Source organism: Oncorhynchus kisutch, linkage group LG29 (assembly GCF_002021735.2).
Source record: "Oncorhynchus kisutch isolate 150728-3 linkage group LG29, Okis_V2, whole genome shotgun sequence".
Lineage (NCBI taxonomy): Eukaryota > Metazoa > Chordata > Actinopteri > Salmoniformes > Salmonidae > Oncorhynchus > Oncorhynchus kisutch.
The window spans coordinates 30,053,815-30,074,762 of NC_034202.2; the positions used below are offsets into that span (position 1 = coordinate 30,053,815).

Genomic DNA, 20,948 nt, shown 5'->3' on the forward strand with positions numbered 1-20,948 from the left:
TTGGAGTTACATTGTGTTGTTTAAGTGTTCCCTTTATTTTTTTGAGCAGTGTACAAGGCTACTGGGTAGGTTGATTGACATTCAGGGTTTTCATCAAACATTGAAGCATACAGCTGGATCTATAACACTAATGGTGTAGGATGTGGACTACTCAACATTAGACCATTTGAGGTCTGAAAACAGACATGAATAAAAAATAACTTTAATGAACTGCTACAGTTATACATTTGTTTGATTTAAATTGTTTCTTGGAAATCTGTAGATCTGCTCAGTCTTGTTGCCCTCCTTGTTCAAACAAGAAATGAGTATACTACCAAATTAATTCATTTTACATTACATGTGTCATTTAGCAGACACTCTTATCCAGAGCAACTTACAGGAGCAATTAGGGTTAAGTGCCTTGCTCAAGGGCACAGACAGATTTTTCACCAAGTCAGCTCTGGGTTTCAAACCAGCAACCTTTCGGTTATTGGACCAACACTCTTAGCGGCTAGGCTACCTGCCACCCTATTGACATACCATTGATGTTTCTTAGGTAGTGTCAGAGCCACACTGTATATAGAGTAAGGCCATATTAGCACCTTTATTAAAAAAAAAAATTGGTGTTGTAACAAAACGAGAATTCCTCCCTCAATACCCTATGACTTGACCCACTGTAAACAAGCAAAACAGAGCAGTGAATTTAACAGATGTTTTTTATTGATTAAAATTCAGCATAATGTCTATCCAAGTCTGTACCGTGTTGTGTTAACAAATGGCATATTTGCATTCACTGGACATCTTCATAGGTTTTGAAAACTATCAGAAATAAACAGCACAATGCGGAAGTGTCAATTATCACTGAGCAACGGCTATGAAGTAGAAAGTGGCACTCATAGAAATGTTCAGACAGAAACCGTAATGAGTCAAAAATATATATACAGTTGAAGTTAGGTTGGAGTCATTAAAACTAGTTTTTCAACCACTCAACACATTTCTTGTTAAACAAACTATAGTTTTGGCAAGTCGGTTAGGACATCTACTTTTTGCATGACAAGTAATTTTTCCAACAATTGTTTACAGACAGATTATTTCACTGTATTACAATTCCAGTGGGTCAGAAGTTTACATACACTAAGTTGACTGTGCCTTTAAACAGCTTGGAAAATTCCAGAAAATGATGTCAGAGGCTTTAGAAGCCTCTGATTGACTCAAATGATGTCTATTGGAGTCTATTAGTCTATTGGAGGTGAACCTGTGGATGTATTTCAAGGCCTACCTTCAAAATCAGTACCTCTTTGCACGACATCATGGAGAAATCCAAATAAAATCAGCCAAGACCTCAGAAAACAAATTCTAGCGCTCCACAAGTCTGGTTCATCCTTGGGAGCAATTTCCAAATGCCTGAAGGTACCACATTCACCTGTACAAACAATAGTATGCAAGTATAAACACCATGGGACCACGCAGCCATCATACCGCTCAGGAAGGAGAAGCGTTCTGTCGCCTAGAGATGAACGTACTTTGTTGGGAAAAGTGCAAATCAATCCCAGAACAGCAGCAAAGGACCTTGTTGAGATGGAGGAAACAAGTATAAAAGTATCTATATCCACAGTAAAACGAGTCCTATATCGGAAAAAAAAGCCAGACTACGGTTTGTAACTGCACATGGGGACAAAGATTGTACTTTTTGGAGAAATGTCCTCTGGTCTGATGAAACAAAAATAGAACTGTTTGGCCATAATGACCATTGTTATGTTTGGAGGAAAAAGGGGGAGGCTTGCAAGCAAAAGAACACCATCCCAACCGTGAAGCACGGGAGTGGCAGAATCATGTTGTGGGGATGCTTTGCTACAGGAGGGACTGGTGCCCTTCACAAAATAGATGGCTTCATGAGGAGGAAAAGTATGTGGATATATTGAAGCAACATCTCAAGACATCAGTCAGGAAGTTAAAGCTTGGTCGCAAATGGGTCTTCCAAATGGACAATGACCCCAAGCATACTTCCGAATTTGTGGCAAAATGGCTTAAGGACAACAAAGTCAAGGTATTGGAGTGGCCATCACAAAGCCCTGACCTCAATCCTATAGAACATGTGGGCAGAACTGAAAAAGCATGTGCGAACAAGGAGGCCTACAAACCTGACTCAGTTACACCAGCTCTGTCAGGAGGAATGGGCCAAAATTCACCCAACTTATTGTGGGAAGCTTGTGGAAGGCTACCCGAAACATTTGACCCAAGTTAAACAATTTAAAGGCAATGCTACCAAATACTAATTGAGTGTACGTAAACCTCTGACCCACCGTAAATATGAAAGAAATAAAAGCTGACAAAAATATTTCTCTACTATTATTCTGACATTTCACATTCATAAAATAAAGTGGTGATCCTAACTGACCTAAGACAGGGATTTTTTACTAGGATGAAATGTCAGGAATTGTGAAAAACTGAGTTTAAATGTATTTGGCTAAGGTGTATGTAAACTTCCGACTTCAACTGTATACACACACATACAGTGCCTTTGGAAAGTATACAGACCCCTTGGTTTTTTCTACATTTTGTTACGTTACAGCCTGATTCTAAAATTGATTAAATAAAAACAAAATCCTCTGAAATCTATGCACAACACCCTATAATGATGAAGTGAAATTATGTTTTAATTATTTAAAAAAATATATAAAAAGTTCAAGCCATGAGGTCGAAGGAATTGTCCGTAGAGCTCCGAGACAGGATTGTGTTGATGCACAGATCTGGGGAAGGGTACCAAAACATTTCTGCAGCATTGAAGGTCTCCATAAACACAGTGGCCTCCATCATTCTTAAATGGAAGAGGTTTGGAACCTCCCAAGATTCTTCCTAGAGCTGGCCGGGGGAGCAATCGGGGGAGAAGTGACCAAGAGCCTGATGGTCACTCTGACAAAGCTCTAGAGTTCCTCTGTGGAGATGGGAGAAGCTTCCAGAAGAACACCATCTCTGCAGCACTCCACCAATCAAGCCTTTATGGTAGAGTGGCCAGACGGAAGCCACTCCTCAGTAAAGGGCACATGACAGCCCGCTTGGAGTTTGCCAAAATGAACCTAAAGACTCTCAGACCATGAAAAACAAGAATATGTGGTGTAAAGAAACCAAGATTGAATGCCAAGCATCACATCTGGAGGAAACCTGGCACCATCCCTACTGTGAAGCACGGTGATGGCAGCATCATGCTGTGGGGATGTTTTTCAGCAGCAGGGACTGGGAGACTAGTCAGGATTGAGGCAAAGAGGAACAGAGAAAAGTACAGAGAGATCCTTGATGAAGAGCGCTCTGGAGCAGTTTAGGACCTCAGAGTGGGGTGAAGGTTCACCTTCTAACAAGACAACAACCCTACGCACACAGCCAAGACAATGCAGGAGTGGCTTCAGGACAAGTCTCTGAATGTCCTTGAGTGGCCCAGCTAGAGCCCAGACTGGAAGCCGATTGAACATCTCTGGAGACCTGAAAATAGCTGTGCAGCAACTCTCCCCATCCAACCTGACAGAGCTTGAGATGATCTGCAGAGAAGAATGGGAGGAACTCTCCAAATACAGGTGTGCCAAGCTTGTAGCATCATAACCAAGAAGAGTCTATGCTGTAATTGCTGCCAAAGTTGCTTCAACAAAGTACTGAATAAAGGGTCTGAATACTTAAGCAACTCTGACATCAGTTTATTTGCAGTAAATTAGCAAACATTTCTTAACCTCTTTTTGCTTTGTCATTATGGGGTATTGTGCGTAGATTGATGAGGGGTAAAAAAAACAATTTAATCCATTTTAGAATAAAGCTGTAACATAACAAAATGTGGAAAAAGTCAAGGGGTCTGAATACTTTCTGAAGGCACTGTATGACTGTCATGTAGGGTCAAATAAGGGTGTTTTCAGTTATAGTAGTTGTAAGTTATAACTCGGCCCATAGCTTTTCCAGGTGAGATCATGTCAGGACCCTTACTTTAGCACCTGGTCTTTAGCCATAAGGGTTATTTAACGGAACATTTGTTTTTGCTTAAAAGAAAGTTTCCAGTCAAGTGACCAGGCCTGCTGAGCCATATCTAACAACCCACACAGGGAGTCAACAGTTTCGACATATCCCATTGCCTTCATTGGTATTTTTTTCCAAGGACAGCTGACTAATAGTACATGTAAGTAGGAGGTATTGCCGTGGCGTTATCCTTATTCTAAGCCCTTTATGTCGGCTGTAGTGTGAAGTTGGCTTACATTTCAAATCCTACATCCTATGGTATCATGTGATATCTTGTTTGCTGGGCTCAAAGCTTAAAGTTTCCAATGGTGCTCTGGCCATCCTGGCCTCCATTGAACTGCTTTCTTTCTGCACAACAGGAAAAAGGGATGACATCATTTTGTCCATACAAAGGCTCAGACATCACACTCCTTCCCCTCTTTGAGTCCCTCCACAAGACTGTACTGGTGAAACTAGTGTTCCTTTCAGAGCACATCCTTCAAACTTGTAGTCAGAATACTAGATACAAATGTTTTACATTGCATAGTGTCCATCACATAGGGCGGCAGGGTAGCCTAGTGGTTAGAGCATTGGACTAGGAACCGGAAGGTTGCAAGTTCAAACCCCTGAGCTGACAAGGTACAAATCTGCCGTTCTGCCCCTGAACAGGCAGTTAACCCACTGTTCCAAGGCTGTCATTGAAAATAAGAATTTGTTCCTAACTGACTTGCCTAGTTAAATAAAGGTAAAATAAATATGGAGAGTGAAGCAAAGTGGGTAAAGAACAGGTAGTTCGGTTTAAATTCTGATACTTTATGAATCAGTCAATCGATTAAAAAAATTAAAACATAAAACAACTTTACACTATATGCTACTTGAAGCCATGTTGCAGAAATGCTACATTGCAAATAAAAGACTATCCCTAACTGAAACACAGTTGAGAATGACCTTTCGCTGATAGAAATATATAAATGATCTTGAATTCACAACTTCCATCTTATTCATATGGGTTAAACCACCATATGTGACAGTATTGCTTCAGTCCCTCTCCTTGCCCCTGCCTGGGCTCGAAGCAGGGACACTGTACACATCAACAACTGACACCCTCAAAGCATCGTTACCTATTATTGCTCCACAAAAGGCACAGCCCGTGCAGAGCAAGGGGAACAACTACTTCAAGGTCTCAGAGCGAGTGACCGATTGAAACACTATTAGTGCACACCACGCTAACCATTTCACACTGGTTACACATACACCCAATGAAAACCTACAAGACTAAACATGTGGTTTTTAAAGGAAATTTACAAAAAAAAATCTAAACAGAAAGGCCTCACCCAACATGGCACTCTTAATGAATCAGTCACTATGGCATCCCTAAATATTTTCTAACATGAATCATTCAGTATCGTTCAGGTAGAGTAGGACCACAGAAACAAACCAAAACAATGAAGAACTTATATAGCTTTAACCTCAAAATATTCAAATATCAATGAGGCATAACTTACAGAATTTGTACATGTTTTATTTAAGCTTTACTTAACTAGAAATTCTTATTTACAATGACGGCCCAAACCCGGACAATGCTGGACAAATTGTGCACTGCCCTATGGGACTCCCAATCACAGGCAGATGTGATACAGTCTGGATTCAAACCAGGGACTGTAGTGACGCCTCTTGCACTGAGATGCAGTGCCTTAGACTGCTGCGCCACTCGGGAGCCCAAGCATACAGTACCAGTCCAAAGTTGACACCTACTCATTCCAGGGTTTTTCTTTATTTTTACTATTTTCTACGTTGTAGAATAATAGTGAAGACATCAAAACTATGAAATAGCACATATGGAATCATGTAACCTCTTTTTTTTATTTTTAAAGCAACAAATCAAAATATATTTTATATTTAGCCACCCATTGCATTGATGACAGTTTTGCACACACTTGGCATTCTCTCAACCAGTTTCATGAGGTAGTCACATGGAATGCATTTCAATTAACATGTGTGCCTTGTTAAAAGTTAATTTGTGGAATTCCTTTCCTTCTTAATGCGTTTGAGCCAATCAAGTAGTGTTGTGACAAGGTAGGGGTGGTATACAGAATATGGCCCTATTTGGTAATATTTTGCCAAGAACAACTCAAATAAGCAAAGAGAAATGACAGTCCATCATTACTTTAAGACATGATGGTCAGTTAATCCAGAAAATGTCAAGGAAAGTTTCTTCAAGTGCAGTCGCAAAAACCATCAAGCGCTATGATGGAAAGGAAGACTCAGCGTTACCTCTGTTGCAGAGGATAAGTTCTTTAGAGCAACCAGCCTCAGAAATTGCAGCCCAAATAAATCCTTCAGAGATCAAGAAACAGACACATCTCAACATCAACTGTTCAGAGGAGATTACGTGAATCAGGCCTTCATGGTCAAATTGCTGCAAAGAAACCACTACTAAAGGACAACAATAAGATAAAAAGACTTGCTTGGGCCAAGAAACATGAGCAATGGACATTAGACCAGTCGAAATCAGTCCTTTGGTCTGATGAGTCCAAAATTGCGATTTTCTGTTCTAACCGCCGTGTCTTTGAGAGACGCAAAGTAAGTGAACGGGTGGTCTCTGTATGTTGTTCCCACTGTGAAGCATGGAAGAGGAGATGTGATGGTGCTTTGCTGTCAGTGATTTATTTAGAATTCAAGGCACACATAACCAGCATGGCTACCACAGCATTCTGCAGCGATACGCCATCTGGTTTGAGCTTAGTGGGACTATTATTTGTTTTTCAACAGGACAATGACCTAACACACATCCAGGCTGTGTAAGGGCTATTTGACCAAGGAGAGTGATGAAGTGCTGCATCAGATGACCTGACCTCCACAATCATCCGACCTCAACCCAATTGAGATGGTTTGGAATGAGTTGGACCGGAGAGTGAAGGAAAAGCAGAAAACAAGTGCTCAGCATATGTGGAAAATCCTTCAAGACTGTTAGAAAAGCATTTCAGGTGAAGCTGATTGAGAGAATGCCAAAAGTGGGCAAGGCAAAAGGGTGGCTACTTTGAAGAATTTCAAATATAAAATACATTTTGATTTGTTGAACACTTTTTTGGTTAGTACATGATTCCATACGTGTTATTTCATAGTTTTGATATCTTCACGATTATTCTACAATGTAGAAAATAGTTTATTTTTTAATATTTTTTTACAACCCTTGAATGAGTAGGTGTGTTCAAACTCTTGACTGGTACTGTATATGTAAAAGAGCAGGCCATAACAAATCCATATATATATATATATAGTCCTATTTCATTGGATAACATTTTTAAAATAGAATGTATTCTTAGTTTATGCCTATCAAAAAGGTGTCACATATAAAGGGAGTGTGTGGTTCATAACAGTCTAAATGTGACAACCCACAAGGAACTATGAATCAGCAATAACAAACAAAGTAGGCCTCTAGGTCTATTAAAAAGGCATTATTTAAAGATGCACTATGAAGAAATCACTCCGCTATTTCCGGTTTGCAAAAATTATAATAATTTGTTTAGTCTCAAACTGAAATTATGCAATCAAAGTATAGTGTAGAGAATCATTGTACCATCTAAACCACTGAAATATATTTTCCTTAACCAAAAATATTTTAATTTCAGCTGGTGTACAAAACCAAAAGTGAAAGGGGAAGAGTAGAAATTGCACACAGAGCAGATCTGCAGCTTCTTAAGACTTGCTTTCAAATGCGAATGACAGATCGATAACACATTTCTACGTGAATGTGGTCAAGTCGCCCAAAAAGTTACATATTGCAGCTTTAAGGCAACAGAAATTATCATACAATATTACACATTTGAATGAGAATCAGATCATGTTGATCCAAAATATCAAACTTGTGATAAGTGTATAAAATGAAGCCATCTACACTGTAATATTGTAACAAGATCTCATAAAAATTACATTTCATCTTAATGTAACATACTTTCATAAACATGGAACCATGTGAGAATGATCAATATATGTAAATGAGTCGCTTGTGTCCCATATTAGCTACTACATTCATCAAATAGGAATGAATTGAGAGCAATTCTTTGTTCCCATTTTCATTTGACAACAAGAGATTTTAAGAAATGACCAAATCCAGGTCTAACACCCAGGATTCTTTAGAATCAAAAACATGACAACATACTCTATTCGAATGCATATAACTTGTTGAAACAATCAAGTAACAACACATCTTAGTGGGAAAATCCTTAGTTGAAACAATAAAGCGCCACCTGACTCAAATTTTGGCAAAAAGCTGAGTGACGGGCCTGGAGAAATGCAAAACATTCCAATTAAATCGACAGAGCAAAGTACTGATCATACAATATATCAAAATTATATTTTTAAGCATGTTTTGAGGCTATACCATGTTTATTTACATGTACAATGTTTACAAACATTGGTGTAAAATATGCTTATATATGTTGGGTTCTGATGGGGTACAACAGTTGAACTAAGCTCATTAGGCATTTACATTCTTCAAGAATCAATGGATAAATATCATATACAGTGTTTATTTACATGTACAATGTTTACAAACATTGGTGTAAAATATGCTTATACATGTTGGGTTCTAAGTCCAAAAATTGATTTAGCAATTGCAGATTGCCCCTTTAAGTCTAGGATAAATCAAATAATGCTCTGTTGTAGAGAAAAATATATATTTTGGTCTTACTCTCACCCCTAGAACCTGGTCACCAGATTTGACTGTATAGGGCTACCAGACTTACATTATGAGGACCTAGCAATTTTACATGCCCTGCTTGGAATGGTTTACAGTGAAAACTGAGTAGATCACATGATTTATGGTCAACAGCTACTGCCACTAACCTTCTGTTTGCGACCCTCTGGTAAGTAACATGTAGGCATGGACATGCCAGATCAATAATCCTGTACACACTGCAGTAAACAAAGAGAGGTGCTCTGAAGCCTCAGTGCATTGGTTCGCCAATGTCAACGGTGACATTAATGTACAGAGGTGGCCTCTCAACTGATAGAGTACTGTAGGAGCAGGTGTTAAGGCCATCCTTTCTCCAGACTTTAGGTGTCCGTGCTAGCAAACGCATCCTGTGAAGGACATTATTTCAGAATGAGATGAATTCAACGACTATTAATATTTAGAATACAGCAAGCTATTTATTATTGATGTGTCCACCGTGACTCACCTGTCTTTATTGATTTCATTGCCGCTATCTCTTTTATGAAATACCATGGTATAGCGTGCTATGAGGGGGGGGGGTCGTATAATTTCCATTTTCTGGAGCTCCACCCTAACAGAGACAAATTAAATCAATCATCAATCAATAACATTCCATATTGACTAAGATGTAATGAGAGATATGCAGGGAGGTCCAACATTTAGCAGTGGTCTCACCTGATGCGAAGGTCATCATCCTCCCCACCCCATCCCCAGTAAGTGTTTGAAAAGCCATTCACTTTGTGAAACTGGTCCTTCGTCATGGCCGTCACCCCTCCAAAGTACCCTTTGTATCGCAATCTACGACAGCAAGAAGACAAAAAACAAGACGTTACAGACCTGTCCCCAGAACGCAATTAATAACTGAAATGTTTATGTTTGGACTTGGTAATGAATACTTATATTGATAGCGGCAACATCACTTGTTATACAAAAGCATGGATGCTGTTTTGATGGGCTATAGACATTTACCTGCTTTTAGATATAGGTGGATAGGAGTTGAGAGCTGAGATACTTACTTGTACCCTGTGGCGTTCCTGCCGACCACTAAGTGTTTGGGCTGTTGGTCACACTTGTATAGGTTGTAGTCGTTCTCTGGAACCAGATCCACATCATGAAAAATGAAGCAATCCCAATCGTAGTCCTTGAGTGCCTCCAAGTACCCAACATTAAGTAGCTTGGCACGGTTAAACGTCACCTCTCCAGCCTGTCAAAAATGAACAAATCAAATACAAACATCAATTTCATATCAGGCTCAGAATCAGTGCAGCACTTTCCCCCATCAATATTCTCCAGTCAAGTGAAACATGTTGCACATTTAAATACTCGTCATGAAACGGTTATACAAATTTGAATTCACTCACAAATTATTAGAGTGAAACTGACATAATTTACTGTTACTACACATCATGAGAGTAATACCTGGTGAATGACGTAGATGCTGTAGTGCAGCTGCTGCCTCTGAAGGAAGGGGTGCAGGTGATGCAGGAGGTAGAGGAGGTGTTTCTCCCGGTTACGATGGGGAATGAGGATAGCCACACTCTGCTGGGCGAGGCAGTCTGGAGGCTGGTATTGGCCCTCAGCCACTCCACTGTTCTCACTCTCCACCTCCTTAAGCGTTAGAGAGTCCTCAAATGTGAGGTTTAGGGCTCCCTCTGTAGATAGACAATAGTAGGCATAATGAATAGAGGCCGGCCGATTAATTAGGGCCGATTTCAAGTTTTCATAACAATAGGTAATCAGCCTTTTTGGACGCCGATTATGGCTGATTACATTTCAATCCACGAGGAGACGGCATGGCAGACTGACCACCTGTTACGCGAGTGCAGCATCAAAAGGACCTTGTGGCTGCAAGGAGCCAAGATAAGTTGCTAGCTAGCATTAAACTTATTTTATAAAAATAAAAAAATCTTCACATAATTACTAGTTACCTACACATGGTTGATGATATTACTAGGTTAACTAGCTTGTTCTGCGTTGCATATAATCAATGCGGTGCCTGTTAATTTAGCATCGAATCACAGCCTCCAACTTCGCCAAACGGGTGATGATTTAACAAAAGCGCATTTGCGAAAAAAGCACAATCTTTGCACAAATGTACCTAACCATAAACATCAATGCCTTTCTTAAAATCAACACACAAGTATATTTTTTTAAACCTGCATATGTAATTAAAATAAATGTATGTTAGCAGGCAAAATTAACTAGGGAAATTGTGTCACTTCTCTTGCATTCAGTGCAAGCAGAGTCAGGGTATATGCAGCAGTTTGGGCTGTCTGGCTTGTTGCGAACTGTGTGAAGACAATTTCTTCCCAACAAAGAGCGTAATTAATTTGCCAGAATTTTACATAATTATGACATAACATTGAAGGTTGTGCAACGTAAAAGCAATATTTAGACTTAGGGTTGCCACCCTTTCGATAAAATTTGGAACGGTTACGTATTTCACTGAAAGAATAAACGTTTTGTTTTCAAAATTATTGTTTCCGGATTTGACCATATTAATGACCAAAGGCTCGTATTTCTGTGTGGTTTTATTATAATTAAGTATATGATTTGATAGAGCAGTTCGACTGAGCGGTGGTAGGCAGCAGCAGGTCGTAAGCATTCATTCAAACAGCACTTTACTGCATTTTCCAGGAGCTCTTAGCAATGCTTGATGCACAGCATTGTTTATGACTTCAAGCCTATGAACTCCCGAGATTAGGCTGGCAATAAAGTGTCTATAAGAACATCCAATAGTCAAAGGTATATAAAATACAAATGGTTTAGAGAGAAATAGTTCCATAATTTCTATAATAACTACAACCTAAAACTTCTTAACTGGGAATATTGAAGACTCATGTTAAAAGGAACCACCAGCTTTCATATGTTCTCATGTTCTGAGCAAGGAACTTAAAAGTTAGCTCTTTTACATGGCACATATTGCACTTTTACTTTCTTTTTTGTTTTGTTTGGGCCATTGACAAACACAAACTGTCTTCAAACTTGAATGTGTTTATGGAAACCCACTGTAATGCTGTGCAATCTGCATCCCATAGGTGTAGGCCTATAAATTGATTCCATATGAAGCCAGGACAAAAAAAGACAATGATTTGGGGGATTGTCACAAGATTTTATCTATAGAATGGTCCATTGGAGGAAGGATTGTTGACATTTATATCTAAAAGCAGAATAATAATATATCTTTAAAAATCCAAGTTGGCATATTTATGACATGTGGGCCTTATCCACCTTACTTTTAGAGTTATGATCCATTTTGTAAGCATCACCAACAGAGTGAATGTGAAAATGGATTCAAAATGGTCACCCTATGCTGGTTATTTCAAATCAAATCAAATTTTATTACTCACATACACATGGTTAGCAGATGTTAATGCGAGTGTAGCGAAATGCTTGTGCTTCTAGTTCCGACAATGCAGTAATAACCAACAATTCCAAAACTACTGTCTTATACACAGTGTAAGGGGATAAAGAATATGTACATAAGGATATATGAATGAGTGATGGTACAGAGCAGCATAGGCAAGATACAGTAGATGGTATCGAGTACAGTATATACATATGAGATGAGTATGTAAACAAAGTGGCATAGTTAAAGTGGCTAGTGATACATGTATTACATAAGGATGCAGTCGATGATATAGAGTACAGTATATACGTATGCATATGAGATGAATAATGTAGGGTAAGTAACATTATATAAGGTAGCATTGTTTAAAGTGGCTAGTGATATATTTACATAATTTCCCATCAATTCCCATTATTAAAGTGGCTGGAGTTGAGTCAGTGTCAGTGTGTTGGCAGCAGCCACTCAATGTTAGTGGTGGCTGTTTAACAGTCTGATGGCCTTGAGATAGAAGCTGTTTTTCAGTCTCTCGGTCCCAGATTTGTATGATAAGTAATGATACAAGTAACAGGAGGGCTGTGATTGGTTACATTGTATACTATGCCAATTTCTCTGTATAAAATAGTCCAGAGATCTCACTCTGGAACTTTGATATGGCCGTAGAGTATCTTTTGTTCAACAAATTGGGGATAATCATGTATTTTTTCAAAATTCATGTTTATATATTTTAATATTCATAAATTAATGTAAGAAAATTGTTATTGAATTCAGAATCCTACTCATATTACAGAGCAAGCAGTAAAGCTTCATATACCACCAATCTACGAAACATTACGGAGTCTTTGAGTCCCCAAGCTATTGCGCACAGTGCATATAGCCTTGGATATCAACCACTCAAATTTAGCCTTAATGGGAGTGACCATATAATTATATGGGAGTGAATAACTTAGTACAGTACCTGTCATCATTTAATTTTAGCGAATCACACGACTGAGGCGTGGCTCTGTGCTTGTGGTGTGCTAGAGTACAGGGAGGGTTACACGGAACCCAAACTGGCTGCGCGCATGCGCCATCGTGCATGAATTAATTGTCCCCCCACACCAAACGCGATCACGACACGCAGGTTAAAATATCAAAAACTCTGAACTAATTACATTAATTTGGGGACAAGTTGAAAAGCATTAAACATTTATGGCAATTTAGCTAGCTTGCACTTGCTAGCAAATTTTTCCTATTTAGCTAGCTTGCTGTTGCTAGCAAATTTGTCCAGGGATAAACATTGAGTTGTTGTTTTACCTGAAATGCACAAAGTCCTCTACTCCGACAATTAATCCACACATAAAATGGTCAACCGAATGGTTTCTAGTTCTCTCCTCCTTCTAGGCCTTTTCTTCTCTTCGACTTTATATTGCGATTGGGAACTATCATAAATTAGGTGCATTACCGCCACCGACCTCGTTCGTCTTTGTCACCCACGTGGGTATAACGAGTGAGGAGATGGCACGTGGGTACCTGCTTCTATAAACCAATGAGGAGACGGGAGAGGCAGGACTTGCAGCGCGATCTGCGTCAGAGATAGAAAGGAGTTCTATTTTAGCCCTTGGCAACACAGACGCTCATTGGCTCGCGCGAGCAGTGTGGGTGCAATAATTGAATAATATAGATTTCTACATTTATTTTGCAATGCTTGCACACATGATACGAGAGGTATAGTCAGCCTGTTAAGGGTAGTGTTGTAGGAGATGATTAAGCCAATGCCTACGTGCCGGGAGATTCTCATGGCTCTCAGTACTGAATAACGAAGGCCAAATTTGACGTGTTGGTCCATCAGACTGGGAATGAGATAATCACAGATTGCTACAGTATGTGAAAATAATCTAAACGAGCCATAGCCTAGCAGTGTTAAGGAGTAACAAATGCTTGTTACACAATCCCTACATAAAACATTAAAGTATTTACTTGATTACCAATGTTATTCTCTCCACATTAAGCCACACCGTACATAATGTTCTTTAAAAGGAATGATACAGTAACATGGCATCTTTACAAGGAATTATACGTAACATGGCATCATCAGTATGTAGTTTATAGAAAGGCCTGTATATCAAGCTTACAATTACATCTGTGGATACTCGGAGTCTGTACTTACGGAGCAGTGGCGATTTCTCAGGACAGCTTTGTTTTGGTGGTGAGGTGTCAGGGAGAGGATTGGAGAAGACCTGTGTCACTGATCTCCACGAGTTTCCTTCTCCTCCACTCAGGACCTCAGTATTATCAGCAAGTGTTTGCACTGGCAAAAGGGTTCCCTGAATTGCTTTCACTGTTTCACCAGAAAAAGTGGCGTACCAAGCCAAGATGGAAACGGAGAGCAGCAACAGTATCATATACTTGCACTTGCGGAAAAACATAGACACAGCAGGACAGACTCCCATGGTTTCTCAGTTGTAGATGTTCAGCGTCAAATCCCCCAAAATGTGGTAGGCTTCAGTCTTGGTTTACGACATCTAGTTCTCCTCTGCAGCAGCCACAGAAGGAATAACTGGGTAGAGAGCACCAGTACCCCTGATCACTCATCCCATGATGACACAACATTCTGAGGAAGTTTCATAATCATTGTCACTAATGTAAAAATAAAAAGCATTAGGCCTATTTTTAATTATTTTGTTGATTTTTCACTGGTGCAAAGTTTAAATTCAGAGAAAATCCAGTCCATGTGAACGAAGGTGGGTCACTCAATTCTTCTGCCTGTTGTACCTGGACATGAATTAAGAAATATTTACATTTTCATCGACACTACCTACTTGCATTTATAGCATTCCACCAGGGCATTATGCCACAACTAGCCTTGGGCACCCAGGCTTCAGTGAATGCCTGTGACAGAGGCTTATGCGACAACAGAATTCACAGTAGGCTACTTTACCTTGGCTGTACACTCACTGTGGTGTTTAATCTATATACTCCCGCCACCCAAAAGGAAAAGTAACTGAAGTGGAACAATTCTCTTTTCCTCTTCACTCACATCTGTTTGTTCTTTGGTTTCATGTTGTTGACACGGCTTCAAGCCATTGTCTTTCAATGCACACAATTCATGGATGTCCTGGATAGTAATCCTAGGCTGTAATTGTAGACTGCTTTTGTGTGTGCTTAGCTTAAAACAGATCACATTGCCAAGTTGTTCTTATTTCTCCTTCTCTTCACATAACCAAAATGGGATACCTATAATCCTAATCTAAACTGTGTTTAGGCAAGCTAAAATGACTAAAGAACAGGCCCATGACAAAAAACAACTAGTTGATGTAAAATGGTAGCTTTACAAACTGGCAGCCAACTTGTTAGCTAGCTACCTATTAGGTGTTGTGGAATTGAAACATGACATAGCTAGTATCCTTCTGCCCAACTGTTGTGACAGAGTGAATGTATTCGTTTTTTTGAATGCTGCCTGCTACACATTCAATGTTACTCAAACTGGCAGTAGCTAGCTAACGTTGACTAGATTGGTGCCGACATATTTTTGGGTGGTCAAAGTTGGAAAGAGTTGATTAAGCACCACGCAAAATTAAATACTACGTTCACCTGATTTGCAAACTCTGAACAGTGACACATACTTTAGAAGATGACAAATGGTTGCAGTGTTATGCAACCAAGAGGCTAGCAGATAGCTAACTAGCTAGCAGTAAGTAGCTCGTGAAGTGTATCGTTATCCAATGCAAATAGCATTGTAACGTTAGTTAGCTAGCCAGCTAACCGCTACTGCGACCATTGTGTTAGATAGCTATCAAGGTAGAAATTAAATCCCAAAATACAAGTTACGTTTTACACAGCATTTGCCGTTTTTAACGACAAATATTTTTTTCTTGGAGAAGGAAGATGTCTTGCCTGTGAGATGCCTCGAGTTCTGATGTTGTTTTGGGCTGGATCCTGGCTGGCTACTACTTTCGCAAACACCGTTACGTGGAAGGATGTGAGCGTTTGGACCGGGTTCAAGACTCATGCCGGGTTCAAAAGAACTGGGAACTCGGAAAAATACGTGGTCAAATATTTTATCTTCGGAAAATCGGGGTTCTAGAGATTTGTAATTCCGAGTTGGATGACCGTTCAAATCGATTTTCCCAGTCGGAAGGCAGATAATTCCGAGTTCCCAGTTGTTTTGAACGCGGCACCACAGGTGAACATAAAGGGATATGCGATTATAATGACAGAACTATATGAGTTTGTATTTTGAAGTTCGTGGTTGCAAGTCAAATTGGCAAATGTGTCATTTAATTTTGCAAGTTTATATCATAATGCGTGAAAAATTAAACAACGATCACAAACTTGTAACTTTACATTTGAATGCATTCAATAAGATTTGTAAGGACAATTTTAAGAATTATTACAAAGCCATTTACGAGTTTGAATATTCTGCTGTGAATCAAAAATACACTTGCAAATTTAGAATCTGCGCAAGCTCTGAATTCTGTGACATTCCCATTGCTTAATTCCACTGTCTGTTTATTGATTAATTGGTGACTGAAAAAGTTGGCATGGTGGAGAAAGGCTGCATGTTGTCAGATGTTTAAATTACCTTAGTAGTTCGTAAAAATGTGAAAAACAATAGGCGTGCGAGTTTCAGTGGCCTTACAGCTTCGTTACAAATTGGTGACAGAGGTGGGATCAGCACGTCAACTAGCGAGCTTGGCTAACTTTAGCTGGTTAGCTGCCTGGAGTCCAAGATCGGGGCTTGAAAAGACGCTTTTTTTACCGAGCTCCGCACCAAACTTCAGAAAGATTGTGAAAAAAACTACTTTACAGTCATTACTATTTTTATTTGTTCAAGATAAGAATTTTCCTGTGACTGGAATAAGAATTGGATCATTTATTTTGGCATGCGAAGTCGTGACAAAAAAAACAAAGTAAGAAGCTAGCCGTTCTATTGCTAATCAACAAGAGAGAAACGTGCTTATAGACAACTGCCATAACTACGCTTGCCCTATGGATAATATCATGCTTTCGAATGCTGTCGAAGATGACGAATTCCCCTCTTTACCAGTTACTCCATGCAAACCTCCACCCTCCAAAAAAACCAACGTGAACTCTGACATCATGACTACCCTCTCCTTACTAATCAATTCCAGGTCTGAAGCCATTGAGAAAATGGTAGGCACGAACACCATGGTTATCAAAGGCTTGAAAAAGACTGTGGAGTTTGTATGTGGTGAAATCAAGGATGTGAAAACGAGAGTGGCAAAAGTTGAAAAAAGTGTGGAAAAGAATAACATTGTCAACCATAGATATCTCACTGATCTGGAACAATACACAAGAAGATGGAACCTGAGACTAACACGGAACCCGAACCGGCTGCGCAAATGCGCCATCGTGCAGAAATGTATATTGTCCCCATACGCCAAACGCGATCACGACATGCAGGTTAAAATATCAAAACTAACTCTGAACCAATTACATTAATTTGGGAACAGGTCGAAAAGCATTAAACATTTATGTCAATTTAGCTAGTTAGCTTGCACTTGCTAGCTAATTTGTCCTATTTAGCTAGCTTGAAGTTGCTAGCTAATTTGTCCTGGGATATAAACATTGAGTTGTTATTTTACCTGAAATGCACAAGGTCTATGCGGGAGGCGGATGGTTAAAGAACGCCTTGCATGGCTAAACATGGAGTTTTCTAGCTGAAGTATATGTTCATTAAAAGTAGTTAAACCTACGCCCTGGTTTGTCATTATATAAGGAACAAACATAACACGGTGTCAGATTGGTAGTCGCTATGACGAGACAAAGATAAGAGAGAAGTAACTGCAAATTTCCGTGACGAAAATGGAACATTCTACCACAAGTCAAGTGACGTGAGTAGTCGAAGATGCTAGCTTGCAAGAGCGAGGGAAACGAGCCGCAGCAGCGAGAGTGACAGCAGCGAGAGCGAGGCTGCATTGGAATCTGTTGATGAGCAAGTTGATGAGCAACATAAGAGAAATTTACACTGTTCCTGTTCTCCGTCATGGATAGGCTTAGTCCTCCTACTCCTATGCAGTTAACAGGCAATTTAGCTGACAATTGGAAACAAGCAGAGATTCAATATCTACCTAGCAGCCAGTGGTGCAGGGGGTGATGATGACAAATTGAAAGCTTCCATTTTTCTGCATGTTATTGGAGAGCGTTACAATAGCTTTCAGCAAGACGAGGCAAACTTGACATTGACTGTGCTAATGGCTAAATTTGAGGAGTACTTTGTACCAAGCCAGAACGTCACATTTGAGAGATACAAGTTTCTCTCATGTTCAGAAACGGAGTCAGTCTTGACCAGTATTTGGCTGAGCTGAACACACTGTGCAAAACGTGTGAATTTCAAAATCTGAAAGACTCACTAGTGAAAGACAGGATAGTCTGTGGCATACTTTTGATAATGGACTCAAGGAGAGATTGCTGCGTGAGCAAGATTTAACTTTGGATAAAGCAGTGAATATGTGTCAAGCAGCTGAAACCACCAGAACACAAGCTAAAGAGCTGTGCAGGCATGAGACCTCAATGTATGCAATAAAAAGAGAGGAGCAATACACACAATGCCTTACAAAACAAAAACAAGCAAAAGAGAGATATCAAAACACTACATGTGGAAAATGTGGATTTATCCACAAGCCAAAAGAATGCCCTGCATATGGCAAATCATGTAACAACTGTGGGAAAAATAATAATTTATTTAAATGCTGCAAAATGAGGCTACAAAGAAAAAGGTTCACACAGTCGAGATTGAAGAATTCTTTGTTGATTCTGTGGAAATATGCAATGCAGTAAATGCTGAATGGATTGTGCCATTGACTGAATGAAACTACAATACCATTCAAGCTTGATACTGGAGCACAGGTAAACCTGTTATCGCTGGATGACTACACCTGAGGGCAGGTACAGATTTCTTTGTCTACCATATGGGATTCTCTCAGCGCCAGAGGTCTACCACAAGACAATCCACATGATCTGCGAGCACCTTCCAGGAGTGGAGACTATGATGGATGACATCATCAACTGGGGGTCCACAAAAGAAGAGCACGATGCGAGAGGGAGACAAGTGTTGGACCAGACACGGAAAGTGAACCTAAAACTAAACAAGGACAAATGCGAGTTTGGTGTGAAAACACTTACCTTCGTGGGAGATGTACTTTCTGAGGACGGAGTCAAATCAGACCCGAGGAAAACATCAGCCATCAACAACATTGAGCGCCCGAAAAACAAGGACGATGTGAGAAGCTTCATGGGCATGATCACCTACCTTGCAAAGTTCATACCTCAACTGTCAGGACAGTCCACTCCACTCAGATGTCTTCTGGAACAGAAAAATGAATGTGAATGGTCCCATGAACAGGACAACTGCTTCAAAAACCCGAAGAAGACAATCACAGAAGAGCCAGTGCTCAGGTTGTATGATCCAGAGAAAAGCACAAGGATTTTCTGCAGACGCGTCACAGTTTGGCCTGGGAGCAGTCCTTCTGCAACAGCATGACGACATATGGCAACCTGTCGCATATGCGTCCAGAGCCTTGACAGGCGCAGAGACAAGGTATGCACAAATAGAGAAAGAACTACTGGCAAGCACATACGCTTGCGAAAGGTTTCACCAATATGTCTACGGACGAGACTTCGAAGTAGAAACTGACCACAAACCATTGGTGTCAATCATGTGTATGCCACTGAATGATTGTCCATTGAGAATCCAGAGAATGTTGATCAGACTGCAAAAGTATGATGTGAAGATGATCTATACCCCGGGAAAGTTCATGTTCGCTGCCAACACTCTTTCTCGAGCAGTCGACAAGAAGGAGAGCTTCGACACACAGAAAAACACAGAGTTTCAGGCCTATGTTGACATGATCATAGCATCACTTCCTGTGTCTTCTGAGAGAATGGAGCAGATCAAAAGAGAGACTGCGGCTGACCAAACAGAGTTGAAAGAAACAACACTGATAGGATGGCCTGCACAGAAAAACAACTGTCCACGGAGAATACAGGATTACTGGCTGTGCAGAGCAGAGCTCACCGTTGTGGATTACATAGTATTCAAAGGCAACAAGATTGTCATTCCCATGACACTACGCAAATAAATGCTACAGAAAATACACAAGGGCCACTTGGGAGAGGAAAAATGCAAACGACGAGCACGAGAAGTAATGTACTGGACAAGAATGAACCAGGAAATCAGCCAGACCACTGCTTCATGTGAACTGTGTTTGATCTACATGCCAAAGCAGCAAGCAGAGCCGCTAATGCCTCATCCAGTACCCAACAGACCCTACTACAAAGTTGGAGTTGACCTTTTTGACTGCAATGGCAAAAGTCACATTGTTGTTACCGACTACTACTCAAACTACCGTGAAGTAGCAACACTGCCAACGACCTCCAGCAAAGCTGTAATCACCTACCTGAAATCAGTCTTTGCAAGACATGGGGTTACGTCTGAACTGTACTCGGACAATGGCCCGCAGTTTAAGTTACGAATTCCGATCGTTCGCTAACGCGATTCTGACACAACACCTCCAGCCCCAACTACCCAAGGTCCAACAGCTTAGCAGAGAGTTCAGTCAAAATTGTCAAAGGTCTGATGAAAAAGGCACACGATGGAAAGGAGGATTTCCTAAAAAATCTGATGATCTACCGCAGTGCACCGCTGCAGAACGGACTTTCACCTGCACAAATGTTGATGGGACGTCGCATCAGAACCAACCTTCCATCCATGAGGACTTGCTAACACCCAGAGGTGCTCAGAAAGTCAAACTCGCAAAGGAAAAACAGAAAGACAAACAAAAACAGCGACACGACAAAAGTGCAAGACACTTACCTGAACTGAAACATGGAGATCATGTACGACTCCGAAACATCACTACAGGAACCTGGATGCAGCAAGGGTATGTGCAGAGAGAAGTTTCACCACGATACTATGAGATCCAAATG

General features: G+C 40.2%; 1 protein-coding gene across 2 annotated transcripts; it reads right to left on the bottom strand.

Moving 5' to 3' along the window:
* Positions 1–8,470: 8,470 nt before the first annotated feature.
* b4galt4 (UDP-Gal:betaGlcNAc beta 1,4- galactosyltransferase, polypeptide 4) lies at positions 8,471–16,156 on the bottom strand. Of its 2 annotated transcripts, XM_020466102.2 has the most exons (7): positions 15,894–16,153; positions 14,167–14,771; positions 10,091–10,323; positions 9,688–9,875; positions 9,347–9,469; positions 9,138–9,242; positions 8,471–9,039 (listed from the first exon to the last, which is right to left on the bottom strand). In XM_020466102.2, exons 2-7 carry the CDS (start codon positions 14,447–14,449, stop codon positions 8,904–8,906), a joined length of 1,068 nt encoding a protein of 355 aa, XP_020321691.1. In that variant the 5' UTR covers positions 14,450–14,771; positions 15,894–16,153; the 3' UTR covers positions 8,471–8,903. The 2 variants fall into 2 exon arrangements, with proteins under 2 accessions (XP_020321691.1, XP_020321692.1); XM_020466103.2 differs by lacking the exon at positions 14,167–14,771 and having other exon boundaries at positions 15,894–16,156.
* Between the last annotated feature and the right edge of the window lie 4,792 nt (positions 16,157–20,948).

Coding starts and splice junctions, on each gene's coding strand:
- b4galt4 (XM_020466102.2), bottom strand. CDS start 14,449: ATGGGAGTCTGTCCTGCTGTGTCTATGTTTTTCCGCAAGTGCAAGTAT. Junction 9,876..10,090: donor GCATCTACGTCATTCACCAG/GTATTACTCTCA, acceptor CATTTTTGACAG/GCTGGAGAGGTGACGTTTAA. Junction 9,040..9,137: donor AATGAAATCAATAAAGACAG/GTGAGTCACGGT, acceptor TGTCCTTCACAG/GATGCGTTTGCTAGCACGGA.